Source organism: Euleptes europaea, chromosome 6 (genome assembly GCF_029931775.1).
Source record: "Euleptes europaea isolate rEulEur1 chromosome 6, rEulEur1.hap1, whole genome shotgun sequence".
In the NCBI taxonomy this organism is placed as follows: domain Eukaryota; kingdom Metazoa; phylum Chordata; class Lepidosauria; order Squamata; family Sphaerodactylidae; genus Euleptes; species Euleptes europaea.
The window spans coordinates 39,955,714-39,983,261 of NC_079317.1; the positions used below are offsets into that span (position 1 = coordinate 39,955,714).

A 27,548-nucleotide genomic window follows, 5' to 3' on the forward strand; every position below is an offset into this window, starting at 1 on the left:
GAACACTAGGAAGGAAAGAGACCAAGAAGTCTCTTTCTCCTGTTCCACTTGACCCTCACAAGCCCTGTTGTAACTCCTGTGTAACAACTGAAAGGAGTCAAAAGACAAAAATATGCTATTTATTTTATTTGCATTTACTCTCTTTTAAAATTGCATATCCTATTTTTTTACCTGTCAGATCCAAAAAGTCATTTACAAAATACTAAAATACATGCAGTATTTCATTTCTTTAAAATATTTATATCCCACTTTTCTCCTGATCATCAGGAGAATAAACTATTCTATTAAGAGTCCATTAAGAGACAGAATAAAACCAACTAGTAGCAAATGAACAAAGTAATAAACAACTCAATTGCCTCCATTAAAAAGAAGAATGAGCCACTGACTCATGGTGACCCACTCCACAGGCTGCTCCAGGCAAGAGAGGAGGAGAGATAGTTAGCCATTGCCTTCCTCTGCACAGCAACCCCAGTCTTCCCAGGCAAACATTTCTTTGAAACTATGGCGTTTTTAGCAGAGCCAAAGCACTAAGGGAATGAAATGGACTTCGGAACTCCAAAAGGCTCTGCCAACCACTGCATCTCTAACAAGTATGGCCAACCACTGCATCTCTAACAATGGAGAAACCTGGCATACGGGTCCTATAAAATAGATGATCTAAGTGTATGAGAAGGCTCATACGGGAGAAGGCGGTTCTTGAAACATCTCGGTCCCATCTTGCTTAGGAGTTTAAAGGTCAAAGCTAGCAATTTAAATGGGAAAGGATATGAAGTTATTTCAGAACTGGTGTTATGAGTTCCACGTGGCTCATCCTTATTAATAGCCTAGTGGCTATGGTTTCTAAGCATTTTTCGAAAGTAGCTTCACTTAAAATGTGTTACAGTAGTCTAATCTTCGGGTAGCCTGGTTATTCCTGTCTAGGAAAGAGCACCACTGGGATAGTGCAGTCACCTGATTATGCAAAACTCTTTCCAGGGCTGCCATTTAGCTGCATGTAGGGCTTGAACCAGATACTTCAGGCAGCATCATATACATGCTGTGAATTTGCATCTTCTGGGGCAGCAGAAACCATCCAACATCTACTCCCAGATCAGTTTTATCTCCAACCAAGAGAACTACTGACTGGTCTGGATTAACTGCCACTTTGTTTGCTCTCAATCCAGATAGCCACTGATTCTTGATAATGGTTTAGCAAATCCACTGCATCCTTAGGATTAGATGGTTAAGCAGAGATATTCCTGTTGTCTACATAATGGTGACTCCATATCCCAGATCGCTACATGATTTCACTCCATTGTTTCATATAGATATTAAAAAGCACAGAAGACAAATGTAACCTTATAGCATCTCATAGGCCAATTGACTATGGAGGGAAGCAGCAGTCTTACAGTACCACTGTTTGAGACTCATCCTTCCGTAAGGACTAAAACACTGTCAAAAAGGTGTTGAACCAAGTTGAACCAGAAGTATGTTATGCAGAAGGTTAATGGTGTCAGAATCCACAGACGCTCAATGAGAACCCTATATCCATCTCCTGACACAGGTTTCCCATTAGGGTACCCAAAGCCTTTCCAGCAACATCATCTGGATGGTAACCAGACAGAAATGGATTCAGTTTATCAGTACCAAGAACCATTGGAACTGAATTGCCACCACATCTGCCACCTTGCCCCAGAATGGTATGTAAACTGGTAAAGGTTGTTAAGATCAATTGTATCAAGAGAGGAGTGTCCTCATCTTGGCCTCCCTCACCTTTTAGAGCATGAGATCCAGATCATCTTTTTATGAGGCCTTTAGTGTCTTTATAACCCAACAGCCTGTCCCTCTCTGGCCAATCTAAATTAGGGTTGTCAGCTCTGGGTCAGGAAATGAGGTATTTCTCAACCCAGAGCTAACCCTAATTTAGATTTTAGGGGGTGGAACCTGGGGAAGGTGGGGTTTGGGGAGGGGAGCGACCTCATCAGGGTATAATGCTATAGAGTCCACTTTCCAAAGCTGCCATTTTCTCCAGGCGAACTGATCTTGTCACCTGGAGAACAATTCCAATAGCAGGAGATCTCCAGGTCATACCTTGAGGTTGACAACCCTAATCTAAATAGATTAACAGTAGTCAAGCATGCCATCAGTAGGCCTCACTTCACAAGAGATCACATCCACAGGTTGCACGTATTGACAAGGATCCAATAAACAGGACAGCCAGACCCCTGAGCATATCGAATGATCTAACTGTATCTAACAGGGAAGGGCTGTGGCTCAGTGAAAGAGCCTCTGCTTGGCATGAAGGAGGCTCCAGGTTCAAGCCCTGGCACCTCCAATTAAAAAAAGAACCAGGCAATAGGTGATGTGAAAGATCTCTACCTGAGACCCTGGAGAAGCTGTCAGTCTGTGTAGACTAGGGGTGGGGAACCTTTTTTCTGCCAAGGGCCATTTGGATATTTATAACATCATTCCCGGGCCATACAAAATTATCAACTTAAAAATTAGCCTGCTATATTTGGTCAAACATTTAGCCAAGAGGCACAACCGGAGATGGCTCCAATTGTCTGCCACGTAGAGCGACTCGCTTTTAAGTGGATCGCCAGTCTTAGATCCTTCTGAGCTAGAGATCTGCCAGGACCCACTAAGGGACAGACAAAATGATTTCGCGGGCCTCATACGGCCCCCGGGCCTGACGTTCCCCACCCCTGGTGTAGACAATACTAACTGTGACAGACCATGGTCTGATTCAGTATAAGGCAGCTTCATGTGTATGTTCAATGCATGGTCTGAGTCTGGCTGGAAATGAATGATACGTATCTTCAATAGGCTTAGCAAACTGGTCACATCAGAACACTGACATGTAAGCCAAAACCTAGAGTCTTTACAGAGATGGTACTTGCATTCCCAGTGTCTTCAGCCTACTGAGAAGCTACTCACAGCACCACAGCAACATGGAGCTGCAAACGGTTAGCTTATCAAAACCAACACTAGCAGAGTTGTAGAATATTTACACATTTATTGAGCAGCATCATAAAAAATAAACCTTCTGAGCAGTACAAATGCACATAGTATTCTCAATATTCTTTATCTAATAACAGGACAAGCTAAGGAACATTTGTTATTCTCAACTCAGACACATCCTGTTACTCCACTGTGTGTATTAGAGAGTGCGGGGAGGAATAGAAGTACTGAAGGAAATACAAAAAGAAAACACACACAAATGGGATTCCCTATGCTGATTATCTGGATATGCTCAATATTGTCAGAGTCTTTGTGGCTTTTTAAAATATTACAGAGAAATTATACATTTTTTTCCTGGAGCTAGATCTTCATTCACCCCTTTCCCATTGCTTAAGAAGTCATAGGTGCTTTTCTTGAGCCCAAGAGGTGCAGCAAAGTAAAACTGTAAGATACTGTGAGCACTCAAGAATATGCCGGGGGTCTTATTAAGTAAACATAGTATAACTTTATTCAATATAAATAAAGAAAGGAACACAAGGCCTAACAGTCATTCATAGCAGCTTGCTTAGCCAGGTAACTCTGAGCCCTAAGTTAAAACCTGGTCTGGAGCTAGTACACATTTTGGTACCCTGGAACTATAATAAAACACAAAATGGTCTTATGAACATTACATCAATGCTGGGGGGGGAGTGAACTCACAAAGAAGGAAACCTTACTTTCAAAATAAAAACGTCATGTTTCCTCTCCCATAGCACTAACTAATAAGCAAGTCATGTACACACCCATCATAAATATTTGTCCAGCGTAATCTGAGAGCCAGTATAGCACACTGGATACTGCATGTGAATCAAGGCTACCTTTAGGTGGGCTTCAAGCAAGTGACTAACTTTTAGCCTAGCCTACTTCATAGGATTGTTCCATGCATGAAGCTCCTTTATACTGAATCAGACCCTTGGCCTATCAAGATCAGTATTATCTATTCAGACTGGCAGGAACTTTCCAGGGTCTCAAATGGAGGTCTTTCACATCACCTGATCCTTTAGCTCAGTGGTTCCCAACCTTTTTTTGATCAGGGACCACAAGGACTTCTTTGTTCAGTGCAGGGACCCCAAGGTTCAAAATAAAAATTCCGAGAATTTGAAAATAAACTTTAATCATAACTGTTAGTTAAACATTAAGCTTAGAATAATATTTGAATATATATTTTTATAATAGAGAACTTTTAATTGAAAATATTAATTTATTATGGGTTTATAACTTTGTTTCGTGGACCTTAATTTAGCTCTCGCGGACCCCTGGGGGTCCACGGACCCCTGGTTGGGAACCAGTGCTTTAGCTAGAGGTGCCGGGGATTGAACCTAGGACCTTCTGCATGCCAAGTAGATGCTCTACCACTGAGTCATGACCCCTCCCCGCTACTTACAACAGTAGGATGTTGAAATACTTGGAGAAGGGAGTTTATTTTCAACACAAATGCTTTTACAGTCCAAACCTAAATATAGTTATGCCTTTCTAAGCCAATGGATTCAGAAAGGATGTAACTGCGCTTAGGTCTGCACTATTAATGTACTAATTTGTCCATGTTCATGCAATACCTGAACCTGTAAATACTAGCTCACATGCATACATTTATTTAAGAAAAAAACAGTTTGTTACTGGCACCAATGAAGTTACCAATATGGGGTGGCCAGGTGTGCATTCTAAACAGGTCAGGGCTGGTAACCTTTGCTAATGCTATCGGATTCCTATCCTTAGTATACCTGCAACTTTCAGTTATAAATGTGGGACTGACACATGCAGAGGAAAGGAGAAGAGCCCTCTGTGACGAAAGCAGATTTGAAGGACAAAATTAACAGCAAAACAAAAAACAAACAAACATGAATGATGAGTATCATGTAAGCTTTTGACTTTATAGTGAACATAATTATTCCATTCCTACAGGGAAACCATCAGTATCTCTGCACACAATGGGATTGGAGGGAAAACCTTGCTTTCAAACAAGATGCAAATTAAAGTTAATGTAATAAAATAAAAATTAGTAAGTCCAACTTTCTCTAACAAAGTGACCTACAAAGCACCTATACATTTCTGTTTCCAACAAACTGTTGCTGCTAGGCTATACTGAATTGTTTTACAATACTCTCACTTATTTTGCTTGGCCCCCATGGTTAGCATGCAAAAGGCATCTGGTGTTCTTATAAAGAATGTACAAAATGTGACTGATTTCTTCCCATATAAAGATATCATAGTGGTGCTGAACAACCATCTCTAACAAAGGAATGCCAGTTTTGTTTTGGATTTTTTTTTCATACAATGCAAGAACAAAACAAAAAAAGAAACCCTGTGTTCTTCTCAGCTGCATAATTCTGGAAGCAAAACAAAGCAAATCCCTACAAGTTTGTTTCCAGAAATATGTTTTAAAAGAACATGTTTTTCCCCTGTAAGGTTGTTCTGAGAAATCAAAGCCAAGAGCTTCAACTGAGAGTTGTGGTTTATAAGAAGGAAGTAGTTTAATTCGGTTAGAAGAGAAGATGAAGAAATTTTATATCAAAAGCAACCTTTTAAAGCGAAACAGCTTACAATAGGACATTTCACTAAGGTACAAACACATTTAAAAGCTAGAGTATATTGTGTATTCAGGTAAGTATAGAGTAAATAGGAAACGATGAGATCAGCTTACAGTTAAGACCCCGTATCCTCACAGCTTCACAAAGAGCCTCATTATAGCGAAGGAAATGTGGAGGCTGCATCTGCACTATTTACTGCTTCTGCAAAAATGCCTTTATCAATGAGAAGGGAGCACTGATATTCAATTTGTTCTGCTATGAAAATATTGTTAATTTATCTGGGTAGAGGGAGCGGGGGAAGCAGCCCTGCACTTAATACCACAGTTGGACACTTAGCTGTAAATACTGGCTCTCTTTTTTACATTCACAAAACTGGCAGACGAGACATGAAAAGGAATACTGACTCTTTAATCTCGTCTTCACCACCTAAGGCCCAAGGCAAGCTGACAGAGTAACTTCATTCTGGAAACGGAGGAGGGTTTTTTTAAAAAAGAAAAAAAAAAGAAAAAAATTCTGGATTACTTTTTATTCTGCTTTTGAAAACTATAGACTATAGGGGAATAAACCTGGCATTGACTTGAAACAAGAACAAGTTTCTTTATCTGAAAAGTTATAGTCCTTCATGCTTACAGGAAGGTCATTTTCAAAACCCAAGGGGGAAATAGTATCACAGACAGAAAGAGTACATTAAGTGCCTTATTTGGTTGAAACAGAGACAGTATTTCTTTTATAACAGATCCCAGAATCAGCTGAGCCTTTGATGTCACAGGGAGTTCTACAGATTTTGCAATTAGTGAGCTAGAAGCTTTAAATCAGTGGTTCCCAACCTTTTTTTGACCAGGGACCACTAGGACTTTTTTGTTTGGTGCAGGGACCCCAAGGTTCAAAATAAAAATTCCAAGAATTTGAAAATAAACTTTAATCATAACTGTTAGTTAAACATTAAACTTAGAATAATATTTGAATATATATTTTTATAATAGAGAAGTTTTAATTGAAAATATAAACCCATAATAAATTAATAACTTTGTTTCGCGGACCTTAATTTAGTTCTCGCGGACCCCTGGGGGTCCACGGACCCCTGGTTGGGAACCAGTGCTTTAAATGGTACACATCTGCGGATTGGTTTGTGTGTGTGTAAAGTGCCTTCAAGTCGCAGTCGACTTATGGCGACCCCTTTTGGGGTTTTCATGGCAAGAGACTAACAGAGGTGGTTTGCCAGTGCCTTCCTCTGCACAGCAACCCTGGTCTTCCTTGGTGGTCTCCCATCCAAATACTAACCAGGGCTGACCCTGCTTAGCTTCTGAGATCTGATGAGATCAGGCTAGCCTGGGCCATCCAGGTCAGGGCGCGGATTGGTTTACTGCATTAAAAAAGGTGTAAGTAAATTTCAGCAAACTTATATTCTGCTTCGTAGTTAAACAATTATGATCTCAAAGGCTGATGGGAGTCAACAATGCATTGTCTGTTTTGCTGTGTTATCAATGGACAATATAGAACCACTTCAGTTGCCTCTACTCAGAAAGGTTATGCATAGCTTCTGGATTTCAGCTAAGAAACCTTTGCATAAACGTTTGTAAATACACTATAAAGTCCAGAAGAAGAATTCTACATCTTTGCTTCATGTGATGTAGTGACATAGCTGTGAATTAGAACATCCTTGGTTCGCATTTTGCCTTTGCTGTGAACTGTGAACTCACTTAGGAATGCCTGCCAGCCCCCCTCACCCCAGTCCCCATCTGCCATGGGGTGTGAAATCTATATTTATGAACAGAGTGGGGAAGCTCAGTCAGTAATTGTGAATGGAATGGAGGTGGGATGTTTTCCCAAGTTTATGGTTTAAAAGAATTACATTAGACTAAGTATTTAACACTCCACCCAAGTAGTAAAAATCTGAACCCCCTCCCCCACAATCTTTGGCAAGCATGGGCTTCTAACCTGAACCAGTGGATTGTAAATGGAACAGTGGGTGCTTTCCTGGATCTGCTAACACACACTTCTAATCCCAGGATGGCAGTGTTAGATAGTTTCTACAACAACATGCAGCATTAGGTAAAAGGAACAAGAAAAGTACAGGCTGTGTTTCCTGGTGTAAAAATAGGTGGTTTTTTTTAATGTACAGAAGAACATCCTTATTTTCATCTTTGAACTACCAGATATGGACCACATTCTTTCAGCATGAAAGAAACAGGCCAGTGGATATAGGCATATAACTGTAGCCTGTGATCTGGGCAGCCGTGAAATCAATGGAGCTCACTTCTAAGTGAAATCCTAAACTGAACCAGGTTGCATACATGGTTTAACTGACTGATCATGTTTTGTAGATCATGAGGCCAGATGTTATTAAACAGGAATTTACTTCAGATAATTCCTTTGCAAGGATATAGAATAGGCTGCATAGCCTATGCTAAACATGTATAGGTCTATCACCATAGCAGTTTGCTACCCTTGCCAGTCCTTAAGTTTTAAAATATATTCTCTCCAGTATTGGGCTTACAAATTGGCTTGCTCAAAAATCACTGAAATGTGAGACTTGCTATCATTAATTTAAAATCAATCTCTCTCATTAGTGATTATAATAAGCTTATACAACAGCGACATTCATTTGTATATTTTAGCATTTCACAGCCGCTACAGAATGCAAACGGCTGACATTGGAATCAGTTTGATTTCTTTCATGATTGAAGATATTAAGCACTACAAGACCATTGAAATTTCGATCTGATTAGGATCAAAATTCCTTAGGATCAAAACACTTTCTTTTCCCCCTCTACGGTTTTACTAATTGTGTGCTACTTGACATTGTGGAGTTATTTCACAGCATGATAGCAAAACTTGTGAAGTGTGTTTCTACTGTCAAGAATTATCGACTCATTCTATCTGTTTTCTTCATGTGCTTAAAGTTATTAAAAGAACAAAAAAATTATAATTGATATGTACAACTGAGCTGAGAAACTGAACTACAAAGTAATATTAAGTGTGTCAATTTCCAAGCAAATGTACACAAAAGCAGCCATGTATGTGTACCGAAGGAAAATCTGCAAGAAAACTTTCTATATTGACGAGCAGGTGCTCTTGGAAAATGGGAAGTGATGAATAAAATCATGGTGAAGCAAGTTTGTTTTCAGAAAAACTGAATTGCATCAGCTACTGGAAACCAAGTTCAGAGTATATCAGAGATAATGCTACCAAACGTCTTCATCAGAGACCTTTGCTTTATGGGAAATGAACTGACCTTGCTTAGTGTTCCTAAGGGATTGTGTTTCTTATAGCTGTAAATCAAGTTTTGAAGAAATAGGATGATGTTCTCCAAGCAATAGCTGAGGGTGACAAGCATCTTCTTTGTCAGTGTCAGGCTTATGAATTTAGACCTCAATTAAAATTCCAAAATGAAAAAGGCACATATTATATCTATACCCACACAACACTAGTGACAGCATTCCACAAGCAATATATCTGCTTTGAAAAACCTGGTATATAGTCCAATATTTGTCCAGCAATATATTCATGACATCCTCCAGAGGTCTTGACTCCCTTCTACATCCTGCTGAGTTCCCAGCCAGAAAGTACTTGATGTTACTGTTCAGTGAACATCATTAATTTTTTTTAATTAATTGAGGAGACACATGCTTCTATATTATGTGACAGACATCCTTTTTTTAAGGCAGCAAATGGATTTGCTAAATCAGAATGGAGCAGCATTGTCATACGAGAACAATGCCTTTTAAAGAGGCCTTTTCATATATTAAAGTGATAGTAACTTAATTACCTTTCTACCGCTTATTGTTACTGGCATGCAAAATACTAACATTTGAAACCTAAGCTAAAGGGAGCTATTTGGCAGCAGCTTAGCAGCCTGAATTTTTCAATGAGTTACTCCAGAAAAGTCCCAATGCTGGTAGGATTGTGTAATGATTGATTGAATATTAGTTGCGGTCAAAGACCAATAAATACACACTATATGTAACAATCTTACAACATTTCAAAGATTGTGTAATGCATTTTTCCTCTGTACCAGAAGTGAGGATGGAATACAAATGCCTGGTTAAATGTGATGCTGGGCTTGGCAAGTAAAAAATGTTCCAGGGCAAGATCCCACCTGCCTTATCACTGGGATAAATCCTACCCCTGTCCTACCATTCCACTGAGGGAAGTTTATAGCCTTCCTTTAACTTAAGTGGATCTTCCTCTGGAAGAAGGCTCCTTGGAAGATGGTTAAGAATGTAAGGACAGCCTGCTGAATCAGATCACTGGTCCATAATCAAGCATACTGTTTAATACAGCAGCCAACCAGTTGCCCTAGAGGGCCAAACAAACAGGTCATAGAGGCCAAGGCCCTCCCCTGCTGCTGCCTCCCAGGACTGGTACTGAGACACGGAGCCACCATGGCTAGTGGCCATTGATGGACCTATCTTCTATGAATCTGTCTAATCCCCTTTTAAAGCTATCTATGTTTGTCGTCATCAATACCTCCACTGACAGTGAATTAGACAGTTTAATTACTCATTGAGTAGAGGAGTATTTCCTTCTGTCCATCCTGAAGTGATTTCTGAACAATTTCATTGGATGTTCCCCTAGTTCTAGTATTATGGGAGAGGCGGAAAAGCTCCCTCTACCAGCTTTCTCCACCCATGCATAATTTCATAAACCTCTGTCATGTCTTTCCTGATCTGACATATTTCTAGATTGAAAAAGCTCATAGTCTCCAGCCTTTCCTCCTAGAAAAGATGCTCTAAGCACTTAATCATCTTGGCTTCTCTCTTCTGTACTTTTTCCAGCTCTACAATATGCTTTCTGAGATATGGTGCCCAGAACAGCACAGGCCAAAAGAGGCCGCACAGTGGCTTCATACAAAGGCACAACAATATTGGCCTTTTTATTTATGATTTCTTTCCTAATAATTACTAACATGGACTCTGCCTTCTTCATCACTGCCACACATTGGGGTAAACACTTCCATTGAACCTTCTACTACAACCCCAAGATCTCTTTCAATCAGTCAGCTCAGCACACGTTTAAAATTAGGATTTTTGGGTTCCAATGTGCATCATACCCAATATGCCCTTACCCACATTGACCTTTATTTGCCATGTTGTTACCTACTCATGCAATGGTTGGTTCCAGACAATTCTCTAATTAAATTCTCACATTTAAATGGGGTCAATGGTATGCCTATGTATGATGCATTTTAGGTCCATGAGTGAGCCATGATGACTTGAAAATGCTACATGGAGTGGCACCAGTGACCAGCTTCACATGCAACATGGACTTCACAGAATCCTGCAGGGTTATTTCTTAACATGCTTGCTATTCTATTCAAACAGTCTCAGTCTGGTGGTGGATTCCCATATACGTTCTTTGCAGTGGCATCTGAAACTAAAGCTCTAGAACAGGGGTCCCCAATCTTTTTGAGCCTGCGGGTACCTTTAGAATTCTGACACAGTGTAGTCTATGCAGCCACAGAATGGCTGCCATAGGAGGCACAGCCAGCCACGAAATGGCTGCAGCAGCTTACCTTCAATCACACAGTAAATATCTTTGTGCTGAGGTAGCTGCTGCTGTGTTTAAAAATCTGCAATCAAACAAATCTCCAATGGCCAATCAGAAGCCTTTCTGGGCAAAAGTCCCACCTGGCCCCACCCACTTTCAAAAACACTTGACGGTCAACAGGAACAGTGTTGGCAACTGCCATGGCACCCATGAGCACCACACTGGGAACCCCTGCTTTAGAAAAATCTTGTCTGATATTGGTCAGTTGCTATTCTCTCATTTGCACAAACACTAAGAGAACATGTAGTACCTAGCTTGCCATTTCAAATGCTGCAGCTTATTTATTTAGCTTCATTCTGAATGCATTATAGGCTTAATTATGTTTTTTATAGTGTATCTTAAACCAAAAGAACCCTCTTGCTTTATAAATCAATACAGGACAGGCTACTGTAGCCTGAATAAATTCACAGTGGGTGTGAAATTATAAGTGCCCAGGAGGGTACCTATTAGGGTTACCAGGTTGTAACCCAGAGATTTGTAACTTTAAATTCTCCAGTGAAGTGAAAAGAGCAACAGCTGCTGGTACTGCTACCCATTTTCTGCAGTCATTTCTCTATCCTCTTCTTCACCTGCTGGTGTTATCAGGACCTCAGCAGGTGTGGGATGCCAAAAGAATTGGGGGAAAGCAAGTGGGAAAAGCCATGGTGGCCAACTCTCTCACTTCATCAGTGAATTTAAAGGCACATCCCCATGTTTTCATCTGTGAGATGTTCAAGGGTATGTGTCTTGCCTGTACATGAGTTGTCATACAGCCTCAAGAAGAGGACACTCTAGAAGGGCAAAAGCCATTCTCACTCCTGTATTACCAACCTAAGAAGCCAAATACATTAGGAGGGGGCATCTTCTAGTTACTAATTACTTTTTTATATGTACATTGTCTGTAGTCAAGGCTGAATATAATCAAGGTACTAAAATATTTAGGGTCGTAGTCTTCAACCAGCAGCTGGATGAAGACTTGTCAGGGATGCTCTAGGCTGATCCTGAACTTAGCAGGGGATTAAACTAGATGGCCTGTATGGCCCCTTCCAACTTGATAATTCTATGATTCCACCAAACATATAGAAGACACTAAAATGTTCTGACCAAACTAAGTTCTGCATTAGCAATGAAATAGTAGAGGAAATTCAAAAATGTCTTACAGTATATATACCAAACTATTAAAAGTACTTTATTATAATATATCATACTCCCTGTAATGCATTTAATTAAACTTGCTTTTAGTAGATATTCAGCACCCTTTTTCCTATGAGTATTGAAAGAAAGAAAGAAAGAAAGAAAGAAAGAAAGAAAGAAAGAAAGAAAGAAAGAAAGAAAGAAAGAAAGAAAGAGAAAGATCATATAAATAAACAAGAGGTGGCATTTTTGGTGAGGTGAAATCAATAAATCTAATTCTCAACATGGATCCATCTGTGGATAGTTAAATCCAGATATTGGGGCCATGAATATACCAGACTGATCTTTCTACAAACTTGAGAAAAAGCCCCAAGATTTGAAAAAATATCTGAAATCTAAAATAATAAATAAATAAACAAGAAGAACATTGGGAGTTTAAACCCCTCAAAAATAATAGAAGCAGCATCTTTACAAAACAAATATAAAGCAGTGGCTGTTGTGGGTGTTGCTAGGCAACCACAACAATATTGCCAACCTTCAAGCCTGAGTTTCTCTCAGTAAAAAACAGGAGGAGCGGCAGGTCCCTTTACAGGATTTTTTTGGTCTTTGAGGGAAGATTCGTTGGCACCAGGCCTGGCAGCAACCACTTGCAGGCCTGGTTGCACACTACTATTCAACAGCAGCCACTGGACAAAGTTTGATGCTGTTGCAGGATGATTAGCTGTAACAGTCAGGATCTTTTGAAACCAGAAAAGAGAAAACATCTGCTAAGTGCTATGGCAACAAAAAAAAAAAGGCAAATTTGGAGACAGGATCTCTCAGGAAGTGGACCAAAGGTGAAAAATCGTTATGGTAAACTGTGGCTGCTACACCGACCCAGTGATCAGTAGAATCCACCTTGGTCTGACAAACTAAGACTAGAAGTCTGTACATATCAGCTAGTAAGATTGATTACTTTTATTAATCTAGTAGTTTGGATAGGGGCTAGGTATGCTATAGGGATATGCTGTAGGAACATAAAGTGTGCCATGAACAACAAAGAGTGTATTGCATCATTTGGTCTTATTCTGTAAGAAGTGTAATCCACCACAGATGAAAAAAAGATCCCTTGTATAGAGAAAAGTCTGCTGGACTTCACCAATACAACAGTTGCAAATGAGTTTTTCCCTCAAGCAGAATATCACTTGAACACAGTAGCAGTGATTCAACCCCCTAATTAAGATTGGGCTACACTATGTGGACAGAGGGGGCTTAACCCCTTCTCTCTTGTAATTTTGCTGATGAAATGCATTTCACCCAATGCTATTAGTGGCCTTGAAAAAGAAATAACACAGGAAAAGACAGAGTGCCTGTCTTCTTCCCTTCCAAAGCTAATAAAAGAGCATGTGATTACTGGGGAGGAATTTCAATCAGTCTCTCCTCATAGTGTGGTCCTGATCCAAATTCGGACCTTGCAGGGCTAGTATCATCCTTTAAAACCCCTGGTAAGAAATGCACATGGATCTTGCAGCATCTGTTATGTCTGTGGCTTAGAAACACAACATAGGGGAAATGTGAGACATAGGTTTACAAAATTACCATTGGTGTCGTGATCGTGAACAGAATTCTTCCTCTGACTCAGCAGTTCTCAGATTGGCATGACACAGCAAGGAAGTACTTTCTCATGAGACACATAATTACCTTTTGGAATTCATTACCACAGAATGGTCTGACAGTCACTAGTAGACAAATTCATGAAGGATAGGTCTAATGGCACATTAAGATAGCAAAGAATTAGGGCTGTCAAACAATTCAAGAGTTTTTCTTCGTGGTTTAATTTATATCTTGTAGGCATATTTAAGTGTGAGATAGCATACAGTTCAATAAACAAAAGCTATAACATATTGTTAGAAGGAAATGGATCACGATGAGTAGCCATCTTAGTCTGTCTGTAGCAGTAGAAAAGAGCAAGAGTCCAGTAGGACCTTAAAGACCAATAAGTTTTCTGGCAAGGTATGAGCTTTTGTGAGTCACTTCAGAAAAGGTGAGCTGTGACTCACAAAAGCTCATACCCTGCCAGAAATTTTATTGGTCTTTAAGGTGCTACTGGACTCTTGCTCTTTTCTACTGTTAGAAGGAAGTTCATCTGTAATGTTTTCCTTTTTATTCCATATGAGAAACACCCCTGAAACAAAAGCAGCCTTCTACAATGAACTAATGTGCCTTTAATGAGCACCACCATTTTGAATTTGCCATACCAATTAAAATTGATATGTTCCTATGATGCAAGAAGTAAAAATAGGGAATGAGTGCCTCATGCACTGCTTGGGAGAGTCATGACAACTCTGTATTGGCAACTGTTGGAAACAAAGTGGGGCATGAGTTAGACTTCTGGTTGACTCAAGATAGACAATGTTCATATCTTGATCTCTTTCTGAGTATTTTTTAAAAGGGTAGTCATGAATTTGTTAGAGACCATCTCCATCCCCCCATCAGCAACAATGGTTTTAGGCTAATCATTAAAGAAAGAAGATAATTTACATTTACATTGTAAAAGAAGAACATGCTATGTTTATACTAAATGATTAGACACAAGTGCCTTAAATGGTAAGGGGTTCCCCTTCCCACTCTAGATCCGCGCCATGTCATTCATCAGGACCCCCTTTTCTCCAGGATCCGCATTGTGTGAGATCAGTGGGCTGCAGTGGGAGAGGGAGGAAAGAAAGTTTTATTCTGCTAATGGAAAATGTAATCTGGATCCAACCACCGGGCTTTTCTTGATGGGATGGTGCCCTGGGGGGGGGGGGCACCCAGAGGGTAGTCCAGGCTCCTCCTTGCAAAATGGTATTTTCTTTGTGAAGAGGAGGGGACGGTCACTTTGTTTACAGCTTTGCTCGACAGGAAGGTTAATTTGGACCTTGTACTCTTCTGACCACCATAGCAGCCAACTCAGCACCCCCTCATTCAGGTATCACAAATGGAGCAGCAGGATTACAAAAATGGGCACAATAAAAATACCACATCTTGTGAGCTGGAAGCAAAGTAACATAGGCCTTTTTGAAGGCTCTTCATTTCCCAGTACACCCCTCATTTGATGCCTTTCATTTCACCAGACTGGCATTCCTTTGAGTTCAGGTATCATGCAGATGTCTCAAATTCTCTGTGCAACCACAAGTGCAAATTCAGCGTGGTTCAAACTCACCAGAGTGAGATCCAAACACTCACCAACAATCTTAAGTGATAGAAGAACGTATGCATGTGACATCTCAATTACTCACAGAAGAAACCAAAAAGGATCGTTAAGTGCAAGAGCAGCTGGAGGGCCAGGTCATTTTGACAAGGCCAAGGTACTTACAATCTAAGTGACTGTGCCTGATCCCTTCCACATCTTCAGCGTGAATGAAGTGGTAACATCTCTTCCCTACGATGTCTACAGGAGTCAGATCCATATAATCACTAATCCTATAAAGGAAAAATAGAACCTATAAATCAAGAAGGAAAAAAATACAGGAGCAGTCAAATGAATCCTGTCCTAATCCTAAACATCTACTTGGCTGTAAAGCCATTTTTGTAAAGCTAATTACGTATTATCTTGCTGTACTGATGTAGCTAATCAGCATTCACTAGGGCTGTCAATTCGGTTCGGTCCGAACTGAAAATCAACCGAATTTCCCCTGATTCGGTGATTTTCTGTTCGGACGGATCCGAACTCAAAACTGGCGGGCAACCGGGGGGGCCGAATTCAGCGAGTTCGGGAGTTCGCGAATAAATTTGGCAAATTCGGCCCCCCTTCAGGGGAGCCCGCTGAAAGGCGCGGGCTGCCCTTTAAACTGATCTGAGCCTCCCAGCTGGGAGGCGCAGGTCAGTTTAAAGGGCAGCCCGCCCCCCTTCAGCGGGCTCCGCTGGAGAGGCGGGGCTGCCCTTTAAACTGCCCGCCTCCCTTCAGCGGGCTCCGCTGGAGAGGCGCGGGCTGCCCTTTAAACTGACCTGCGCCTCCCAGCTGGGGGGCGGGCTGCCCAGCTGGGAGGCTCAGATGATTTTAAAGGGCAGCCTGCCCCCCTTCAGCGGGCTCCGCTGGAGAGGCGCGGGCTGTCATTTAAACTCATCTGCGCCTCCCGGCCGGGAGGCGCAGATATGTTTAAAGGGCAGCCCGCCCCCCTTCAGCGGGCTCCGCTGGAGAGGCGCGGGCTGCCCTTTAAACTGACCTGCGCCTCCCAGCTGGGAGGCTCAGATCAGTTTAAAGGGCAGCCCGAGCCTCTCCAGCGGAGCCTGCTGAAGGGGGGCGGGCTGCCCTTTAAACTCATCTGCGCCTCCCGGGGATCCGAAGCGGGGGAGTTCGAACTTCGGCACGTACCAAACCCACAAGGGTCAAATTCGGCCGAATCCGAACTGTACCGAATTTTTTTTTTTTGACAGCCCTAGCATTCACTATCCCATCCGCATATTTTACAGAGGCACAAACTTGTAAGGGTCCAACAACACATTACATGGAGCTCTGTGAATGCTTTTGCCATTTTGTTTAGTGAAATGCAGCCACAAGGAGACCAGAATTTTGGAAGATGGGCTATTTAACTCTTTCCCTTGCTGAAAATCACTATCCCAAGCTGCTTTTACCAGCACTGGGAGACCCCCCCAAAAAGAGTACCTGTAAATTTCTCCAATGGACAAAAAGCAGCTTGGTGCTGGTGATCTTCAGCAAGGAAACAATGCAAAGAGAAATAAATATACCCTCCCCCCATCTACAGTTTTCTAGGACCATTTACGCATGGCTGTTTCTTCGCAATCACCCCGGCTGACTACTTCAGGGCTTTGCTTTGATTATGCTTGCGTTTTCCAACCCTCAGAGGTTGCCTCACTCTCCTTGCATGTTTTGCGCCATTTCCTCCGTGTTTTCTGGATCCTGCCAAACACGAATCCAGAAAACACAGGCAAAATGTGTGGAAAGGCAAAGGAAGAGCAAGGTGACCTTTGATGGTTGGAAAATGCAAGCATAATCAAAGTAAAGCACCGAAGCAGTCTGCGGGGTGACCACGAGGAAACAGCCATGCATAAATGGCCTTTGAATAAATGCATAAATGGCCTTCACAGTGCTTTCAGTAGGAAGAAATTAGGAAACTCCCAGAGCTACACATAATGCATAATTCTGCCTTGGAATTAAAAAGAGACATGAGGACAAAAATCCATTTGTCTAGTCCAGTGGTTCCCAACCTTTTTTTGACCAGGGACCACTAGGACTTTTTTGTTCGGTGCAGGGACCCCAAGGTTCAAAATAAAAATTCCGGGAATTTGAAAATAAACTTTAATCATAACTGTTAGTTAAACATTAAACTTAGAATTATATTTGAATATATATATTTTATAATAGAGAACTTTTAATTGAAAATATTAATTTATTATGGGTTTATAACTTTGTTTCGCGGACCTTAATTTAGTTCTTGCGGACCCCTAGGGGTCCATGGACCCCTGGTTGGGAACCAGTGGTCTAGTCCATAAATATCACCGCTACAGAACACTAGTATGCAAACAAGGCATCACAGCAAACTAAAATTGTTTTTCACAAGGAAAGCTACTGCAATCTGCCCATTAGAATAAATGCAGAAGCCAGTTTGCAGCAAGCCTGTGCCCCTCATACAACAGTCACTAAGATAATATAATTCCTTAAAATACAAAGCTCCTCATTAAAAGAGCAAGATAATTCAAGGTTACATAATAAAATGAGAACATGCTATGCTTATGCTAAATGATTAGAGACACCTTTCATTTCAACAGATTGGTCTTCTATTGGGTATATTCATGAAAAAGCCTCTTCAACAGTTTCCTGGCACAAAGTCCAAACGGGCATTTCAAGCGGTATCATTTAAATGCAGAGACATACAGATGCCTGGGGGTGTTATCTTTTTTAGTCTTATTCTGCTGGGAGTTCAGCTTTCACTCCTGGCCCTTTCAACTGGGACTTTGTGGTTTCCTCGACACAGAAACTTCTGAATCCTTTCAGCGGCTCTTCCTGCTCTATGCTCTGCTCAGCCTCTCTATGTAAGGGGATGTTTCTGTCATTGATTGTCCAGATGTCAATGTCCTCAGGCATCAGTTGTAAAAAAAATATTTAAAAAGTCCCCCAAACTGAAAAACATGTTGGGTGAATCAATCCGGTCTGCACAAGCATTTTTGTTTTTGTTTAGAAGACAGCATTCATTTTCATGATTTAAATAGAATTATAGTTGTTTCTTCCCAAGTATGAACTGGTAGCTGTTAGGGTTCAAAGGGAGATCTTTGCAGGGTCTTTTCCAAAGTAGAGAGGCCTTTCAGAAGAGCAATCAAATTTCAAAGAGGACTCATAAATTAGAGTGCAGGAATTACTGGTAAAGGGCTCCTCTTTAGGTTCAGTTAGAACTACATGCAGTTTTTAAAAACATGGCAGCAAATTACAGAAATGGTGGTAGAAAGTGCCGTCAAGTCAGAGCTGACTTATGGTGACCCTGCAGGGTTTTCAAGACGAGATGTTCGGAGGTGGTTTGCCACTGCCTGCCTCCGCGTGGGCAAAGAGAGTTCTGAGAGAGCTGTGACTGGCCCAAGGTCACCCAGCAGGCTTCATGTGGAGGAGTGGGGAATCAAACCCGGTTCGACAGATTAGAGTTCGGCACTCTTAACCACTGTACCACACTGGCTCTTTACATTACAGAAATACCCATCAGATTATCCCTCTTCGACAATAGATCTCTCTGAAGTGGTAGTTTTAAGAGAGGTTTGTTCAAAGGAATTTGTTTCCACTAAGTTGTGGAGAGTTTATACATGCTTACAATGGATGCTTTTTGAATTGGGACCAATTTAGATTACAATGGATGCTTTTTGAATTGGGACCAATTTAGAGGTGTTGCATGGTAGAAGTGGAGAACTTGGTAAATATTCTCCTTTTTACACAGAGACCATAACATCCAATCTTCAGTCTTGTTTCCTACTGGCCTTCTGACAATGTAGCATGGACATAATTGCATGTAGAATGTCTCTCTGTCCTGGCTCTTCCAAAGCATACTAAGTTCTGGTGGGACAGACATGTTTGTCTGCAGCAGGCTAAATAACAAAGAGCCTTGTGGCAGAGAGCTTAAGGCACACTGGAGTGAAAATTTGCTCATCTGCTCCACTGGCTGGTGACATGACTTATTCATGACTTCATGGATAGAGTTTGACCACAACCTTGCCACATGAGTAAATGGCTACTAAAGGAAGGTCAATCCCTAGCTGCCTATCATCTTCTTCTGCAGTGAGTGCAGAAAAATGGATCCTTGGGGATTTTTGTAGTTGAAAAAAACGGAACAATTTTTTCCTCTATCCCTTAATTATTCCACATGTAAAATAGATATACTAATTTCCACATATTGCATAAGATAATTGTAGAGGCATTTAAGAATTATAATGCATTATATAAATCCCCAAGATTTTTATTGCAGACTACAGCAGGGCAGAGAAGACAGACAGAAAAAGGAATTTAAAAAATAACTGTGAAAGTATCAGGGCTCAATATAATGATGGACTGCTTGGTAAATTAAGGCTGTTGAAATACAGACTGGAAGAAGAGACACTCTTTAAAGGCTAAAGAAATCATTCTTGGTTTATATGCAATAGTCAATTCTTAACTTCTTATTTGTCACACTATATTGTCCTTCTGTAGCACTGCCATCAGTAACAGTGGCTGCTGTAGCAGTGCTGTCCTAAGCAAAGATACACACTTTTAAGCCCATTGACTTAAATGGACTTAGAAAGGCGTAACTCTGCTTGGGATGGCACTGTGAGGCATGGCAACCAGGGCATGACTATGTAGATAAAGGGACTAAGACAGCCTTGGCAGTAGATCACAATGGGCTTTCTGGGAGAAAGTAAGTGGGTTGAAATCACCAGTAAGGGAGATTCCAAACCTACTGCCCTGAGGTTCCCAATTATGATTGACAGGGAGGCATGGGGCATTTTTAGCCTGCATGTTGAATCATAAAGTTGGAAGGGCCCATAGAGGCTATCTATGCAGGATCAGGCTAACACGTCCCTGCCAAGTGTTTGTCCAGCTGCTGCTTGAAGACTGCCAGTGAAAGGGAACTCACCACCTCCCTAGGCAGCCAATTCTACTGCTGAACTACTCATACTGTAATTTTTTCCTATTGTACATGTCTTTATTTTTTCACAGAGCATTGAGTGATATTTGCAGTCATTATCATATAATAGAAAGTAAAATATTGCACATACAGACACCATCGTGGTGGGAACAAAAACTTGTCCTCTGTCCCATGACACTGGGCTGGCAGGGGGCGGGGGCTTCACTGATATTTCCTGCGGCATGGGGAATTGGGGTTGCCCTAAGGGAAGGTGTCCCACAGGGTCACTGGAAAACCTCTACCTTCCCTGATTAACATTTGCTAACAGGGAAATATGAGCCAGAATTAGTTATACTTTTGGATTGCTAATATATATTGGAAAGATTAATGCTGCAGTCCAGGATGCTTTAAGATGTCACCTTTGAAGCATGCATGATACTGAACAGCCATTCATCATGTGTGTAGTTCCTGAGCATGTGATTTTACTCATTACAAAGACTACTGCTAACTCATTGCCGATGTGTCTGGGTGCAGTAAATTGATTTCCCAGTTCCATTTCCCATGAGCTATGATAGGTATAGTAACCAATATAGAAGAACCGTTTCCATGAGTTGCTGCTCTGAGATTTGTTCAGAGATACATGAACAAGTTTATAATATCTGGCCTATTAATTATTAAGAATCAGTAAATAGGAAGCATACTTCACCCACGTTGAGATCTCTGAGTCACAGATACCCTTTGGAGAGCACAGATTTCACTAGGGACAAAATCCATGGATTGTACCATGGGTAAGATTGTTATGCAGTTGTTCAATAAACACATAAAGGAACCCAAACCTGCTAGCCAAACAAGAAATTAATGTTTTCACTTTTTTGCTGCTCGTCATTCCTATCATCCATATATCACTTGCTATTCTTGTTCTATTGGCACAGCAGACTATCACCTCCCTCACAGTGCCATTTTTAAATTTCCATTCTCCAAGTGCAATAATACTGTCTTCCACAATAAGATCAAGCACAGATATGTCTGCTGACTTTAAGTTTGTTGCTTGAAAGTCCAGTCAATTAACAGAAAGTGCAGCTGTTCCAAACGATACCCTAAGCACTCCAATCTTTAAGCCCCATTTTAATTAGAACTACTTGATACATCTCTCCGGGCGGGGGATGCTGTCATCTAACTGCAACTGACAACTTATTTGGAACTGACCGCTCTCTGACATTGTATTGCCAATGCCCAAAGTGTCTAGAATTAACAGCCTTTGCCATTTTGTGCCATAGCCCTTTACCACATTGAAACAAAGCACTCTGAGAACTATCTAATGTTGGATAAGGCGTGAGAAAAAAAAGTTGAGACACATGCATGGCTTAAAGAGCCTCAAAATAAGACAATTCATTGCTCCAGGCCTGCCTGTCATAAAAAATGTCGTAAAAAAATGTCTGTACGTACGTGTATGTTTGCACGTGTAGATGCTGCAGATACGGCTATAGAGAAGGTGGATTGTATTAGGATTTTTCTCAGGTACTCAGTGTTATACTTTCATTGTGGGAACTACTGATCCAGAGGTTACTGCTGCAGTTTTGCATTCAGAAAAGCAGTATTTAGATTGCGAGTTTCCCCCAATACCCCCTAGGCCAGAGGTGTCAAACATAAGGCCCATGGGCCAGATGCCGCCCCTTGAGAGCTGTTATCCAGCCAGTGAGGTAGCCACCCCCCCAGTCTCAATCTGGGCTGTCAAACCATGGCCTGGCCTGACCAAGTGACATTTATGTCATATCCAGCCCTTGTAACAGTTGAGTTCGACGCCCCTGCCCTAGACAGTCTCCAGTGTAGTTTCCCTAGCCTCAAAATGAGTTTCACCTTTCCTTTGTGCAATGAAAACTACTCCGTATAACTGGAATAATTATCCTTACAGTATAAACCAATGCTCTTCAAAACTTTTATTTGTGACAGAACAGGACATTAAAATGTGCAACACTGGAAAAAAACCCCGAAACAAAACAAAAAAAGCCGAAATGCTGTACCTATTTTCACAGTATATGATATTGAGGTCCATGTTTACTCGCGTAACAAACATGTGGCAGTCGATTCTGACTTCATTGATCGTAGGAGGGGGCAAAGCATGAGCAACAACTACAAGCCCCATGATTTGGCTAGGGACCGTCCGCCCATGGGACAGCGAGACTCTCAGGCGCAACCTTCCTGTTATATGAATCACCTGCAAAACAACAGACAGTAAAAGGAAAATCTCAGTAAATACATGATACAAATGTGAAAGCAATCCTTTTAAAGGACAGCATGATTATTGTAAAGAGCACTTAACTCTGCCAGAACTGTATCTGGCCCCCGCCAGTATTAGTCTTAAGCTTATTAATATTGGCTGTCAACATGTCCTGAATGTCCTCACGCTAGGAAAGAAGAGAAGAAGAACATAATAGCAAAATGCTTCACGTTAATCAAATCTAAAATGCAGCACGGCCCTGGTTATTGATCTCATTTATTTATTTATTTAGTTACTGGGTTTTTTTTGTTTTTGTTTTTTTATGTGTTAAGGACAAACTGGAAAACCAAGGGATTGACTGAAGGAAAGAAATCTACAAGTGATGACAGATGAAATGGTACACTAATTTTAAAACATTTGGGGGATTAAATTATGAAACATGTATAACAGTGGTTCTGAAACACTGCCAGAACATTCTTTAACTAAGCTGCCAGTAATTCATATTCCAGCAATGCTTTTTGTTTCATTCTTAAATGTCTTCCTGCACTTTTGATATGAGATGCATGAGCCAGCAACTGATGAGTGTATATTCAACCACCGTGCTCGTTGGGGCTACTCCAACATTAATTGCACTTCATGCACTGTATATGCCATAAGGCAGCATTTGTTCCATTCTCACAAGCTGAATATTAGACATAGGTGCCTGAAACACGTATTTGAAGGGCAGCCAATTGTCCAGGGGAAAAAAAAAAAAAGAACAGCCCAGTTTTGCTTTGTGTTGTTAAACCTTCTGTCTGTCAGGAAAATACCCCTTTCTGACTTTTATGGGGAGGGGGGCACACAGTGGAAAAAGACACAGTAGTGCCCATTTTTCATACTTTGCTGTAGTAGTCACCTATAGCACTTTTCAGACTAGCCCAGATGCTGAATGAAGAGGTGTCATGTGGCAGCTACTGGCAGCAATATAATATGGGAGTGGACAGTGAGGACAGGGACAGTAAAAATGGTGGCAATGCTCGAAGAACTGCCACAATACCAGCTTCGCTGAAGATGAACCATTAGACCTTTGCTTCCTCAGTAAGAATGCCAGCCAGGCAGCCAGCCAGCCAGTCAGTAGGAAGAGTCTCTGGGTTTCTGCTTGTATATGTGGCATGAACAGAGTTGCCAGCTCTGGGTTGGGAAATACCTGGAGATTTTGCAGATAGAACCTGAGGAAGGCAGAGTTTGGGGAGTGGAGGGACTTCAATGCCATAGAGTTCAATTGCCAAGGTGGCCATTTTCTCCAGGGGAACTGATTTCTATTGGCTGGAGATCAGTTGTAATAGCAGGAGATCTCCAACCACCACCTGGAGGTTGGCAACCCCAGGCATGAATGGTTGTGGAACTTGGGTACAAAAAATGAGGAGAAGCTTTGTGAACAGAGACATAATGATACTAACAGTAAAAACAAAGAAACTAGGAGCTGTTGGTGTTTGTTTCAGAATTCTGCTGTGGAATCACTGACTGGAGTTTGCTAGTTGCTTGTTTCTCCATCATCTACAAAATGGGGCAGATGAATAAGAGATTAGCAGGTAGCACAAGGCCCATCAGTGGACCTATGGCAGCCATATTCCTTTCCTTTCCTTTTATCCCTTAGAAGCTCCTTGATCAATTGATCTTGAGCAGCATATATCTAGTGTTGGAGGGATATAAGGACTGAAACAAATCTTGCCACTGACAATGTAGCCTTGGGGTCCCTATCACTTAGTAAAAAAGGCATTATGTCAGTCACAGAGGCATTGGATTTGTATATTAAAAGGGGGGAAATATAGTGCGATCGAAGTTCCTCGTAAAAGCGGCATTCCAAAAGGGCATGGGCTAATGAGTCAATAGAGCCAGAAGAGCAAGGGCAGATCCTGAGTATGGTATGTTCAGAATTCTGCCCTGCATTACCATAGAAGGGTTAGCATTCAATCTAGCCAAGCAAAAAGCTCTACAAAGACGAGGAGTTGTCAGATAATATGTATAGGAAGGCAGACCATGTGGAGGGGGGTATTGTGGCAGCCATATTAAGCATTTCCTGTAAAAGGCCTTCAAAAACCTTTAACAATATGCTACCTTCACGTATATTAGGCTTTTGACTTATTCAGAAATCTGTGGGTTGGCTCATTAGCTTACATCCTATGGAGCTTTGCATTTGTTTTACAACTTCTGCTTTTTGCAATCAATTGCATTACATTACCTCAGGAACCAGACGCCATTTGAGAGCTACTTGGCAGCACAGAATCTGTCAGGTTATCCAATAGCATATAACTTCGGTAAACATTCCTGCTTACCAGGCTCTCACTAACCCCTAGATCCGGATAGGTCTTACCCCCTGCTACAGTTGCCAGGTACCCCGGCAGCCAGTGGGGCACAGGGGGTGGGGGGCTTACCAACCGCAAATTGAGGCCTAGGCCTTGTTGCCATCGGTGTGTTGATGTCACTTCTGGAAGTGACATCATCACGTCACAGACGATGTGGGAGGCGCTTTGGTACTTGGGCAAAACTCTATGGTAGATGCTGTTTTTACATAGAGTTTTGCCCAAATACCAGAGTGTCTCCCATATTGACAGCAACAGGATGATGTCACTTCCGGAAGTGATGTCAACATGCCAAAGATTACTAGGACTGGGCAACAATTTGCAGCTGGTAAGACCCCCGCTGGCCGGCTGAATGTTGCCGGGGGGGAAGTCAAAGAGGGATATCCCAGGTGCTGGGATTTCTTAACTGGAAACTCTTATTACTTGTGATCACAGTTCTACTTAGACCTGAATAAATGTGTATTTATTTGTTTAGCACACTTATATCCCCTCTCTCCATTTAAAAGAAATGCTCATGATACCATAGAGAAACAAGAGACTTATTGAGCGCAAGTAAAAATATGTTATTTGGGGAAGGGGATTGGAAATATTAGGGGAAAGTTGGTAAACCTGAAGTCTGGAATCTTGTATGCACAGGCATGAGTAACCAGTTTACCTTATTAAATTGTAAGGTATCATCAGTATTTAAGTGCCTCCTCCATGCCTTTGCATTTAGCTGGAGAGACTGTTTTGGGAAGAGAGTTTAATCTTTGTGGTTCATTCAATCAAGGACCTTTATGATGAGATTATAATAGATATGCTATCAATGCCAACTGCAGTAGGAATTTTTCAAGAGATGGACATTTCCTCCACTAATAATTTTTGCCAAGGCACAGCAATAGCCAAGAGAAGCTGGTTACTATTAATCTGCACAGGTTATTAATGTTGACTAGGAGATGGAAAGCTCCACATTCCATTAGCAAGTCCTTAAACCATCAAGCACTCCCATTGTCAAAGATAATTCAGGCTATGACAAGCAGCTTAAAATTATTATTTCTCTATAACTTTTTTTAAAAAAATCTAAACTTTCGGGGGTCTCTCCCCATTTTGCACTATAGCTGGAAGGTTGTGTATATACTGATGTCTATCAGGATGATTTGCCCATTTTGCTTGTGGGTTTATGATCACCCACAACTGAGCAAATGCTTTGCTGAAACGTAATGTACCTTTAGATAACACTTCTTATGAATATTTTAAGCTGTTTCTAGAGGCAAGGACTCAAGAACACCATTTTAAAAACCCATTTTTGTGAGACTTCGTTAGCTAATGAAGAAATAGCTAAAAGAAATAGGATTTAACTTGCAGGAGGGGCATTGATAGTATATTTTGCCCCTTCCAGCTAGGCTTACTCATATGCTTATTTATCATTATCTGAGACTACTAGTCTACTGCATGTATGCTCAAAACAGTCTTTATCACTTATTGCTTAATATCAAAATCATTTGGATTTTGAACAAATGCTTATTCCTTTCTTCTTCTGACTCCACAGCAGAGTCCTGATGCACAACCCTAAATCCTACTGTTTTCTGTGGAACTGGATTACATGGGCAAATCCTTCAGTCATATTGATTTCAATGAGATTCAGTGCATCTAACTTGCATTGAACGGAACCTGAAATCTGACTTTGTACCCGCAGTGCCAAGACTTTAAACAGTTTGAAATGGAAATCCAATTATTTAGTCTTCTCTTTATAGGTTCTGATTTGGAGGCATTCTGAGACACAAGGGCTTGCTAGATGAGAGATTTCCATTGTCAGTTCACTTGACTTGATAAACAAACTAAACTAGTAATTATTCCCATGTCTAGAGTTGCTTCTATCACCATTTCCTTCAAACTCTCCTCTGCACTGCTTGGCCTTTTCAAAATCATCTAGTGGATCAGAAGCTGCAAAGAAATACTGCAAATTTTCAAAACCTTTTTTTAGTAGCTTATGTAGCTTAGCTTATGCGATTTTTCTAATATTGGAACAGGCATATTTATATATACAGCATAATCAATTTACCTGGCCCACAACCACATCTGACAGTGTCCACTAAAAACATCTGTGGAACTTTCATGCCACTCTTGGGTGTTTGTTAACTTTGCAAGATTGAAAATTACACATAACCAGAACTTTGTTGTTTAATTGGCCATGGTACTATCCAACTAAAGAAAAATTACATGTGGATACATCCGTAGTCGTATTAACTCTATGTTAACTAAACAGCATTTCATGGCAGAACATCTGTGTAATGTCATGCAGAAGCAGAATGTGTATCATTACGAATTTTTGTACTGAAATACTTCATTCCCTAGTTAGAAAGAATTTCCAATTAACTCCACCTGATACAAACATATTGCGGGAATCATAGTTTGTCTTTTATTTTTTTCTCTGATACAAAAACGAATGTGCAAGATGTTGACTGTGCATGTAAACACAGTTTATGAGGAGTATGGGAATGCAAGCAAGCTGCATTTCTTGGACAAATATATATCTTTTTCCTGCCATATGCTCCCTCAGTCAGTGTTTGGTGACAAGCACATAGATTTGCTCTGTACCATAAAAGGTGCCATTTCCATAGATTAATTAGCTCCTAGATAAGCTAACCCACATAATTTTTTCTTTGAAAAAAATACAGCGCCTTGGGGCTTGAACAAAAATACAAAATCCTTGTATCTTCCACCACCTAAGTTACTAGTAAACCAGCAAACATTTCAACCCACATTGCAAACATTGGAT

General features: G+C 41.0%; 1 protein-coding gene across 11 annotated transcripts in view; it reads right to left on the reverse strand.

Moving 5' to 3' along the window:
- Nucleotides 1–27,548, reverse strand: part of NPAS3 (neuronal PAS domain protein 3) — a 795,184-nt gene that overhangs the window by 15,686 nt on the left and 751,950 nt on the right. For all 11 annotated transcript variants that reach the window (XM_056850745.1, XM_056850750.1, XM_056850744.1 and 8 more), the window contains 2 exons: nucleotides 22,252–22,445; nucleotides 15,505–15,611 (listed from right to left, as the gene is read on the reverse strand). In XM_056850745.1, coding sequence (XP_056706723.1) covers nucleotides 15,505–15,611; nucleotides 22,252–22,445 — 301 coding nt within the window. The remainder of the gene's footprint in view (nucleotides 1–15,504; nucleotides 15,612–22,251; nucleotides 22,446–27,548) is intronic.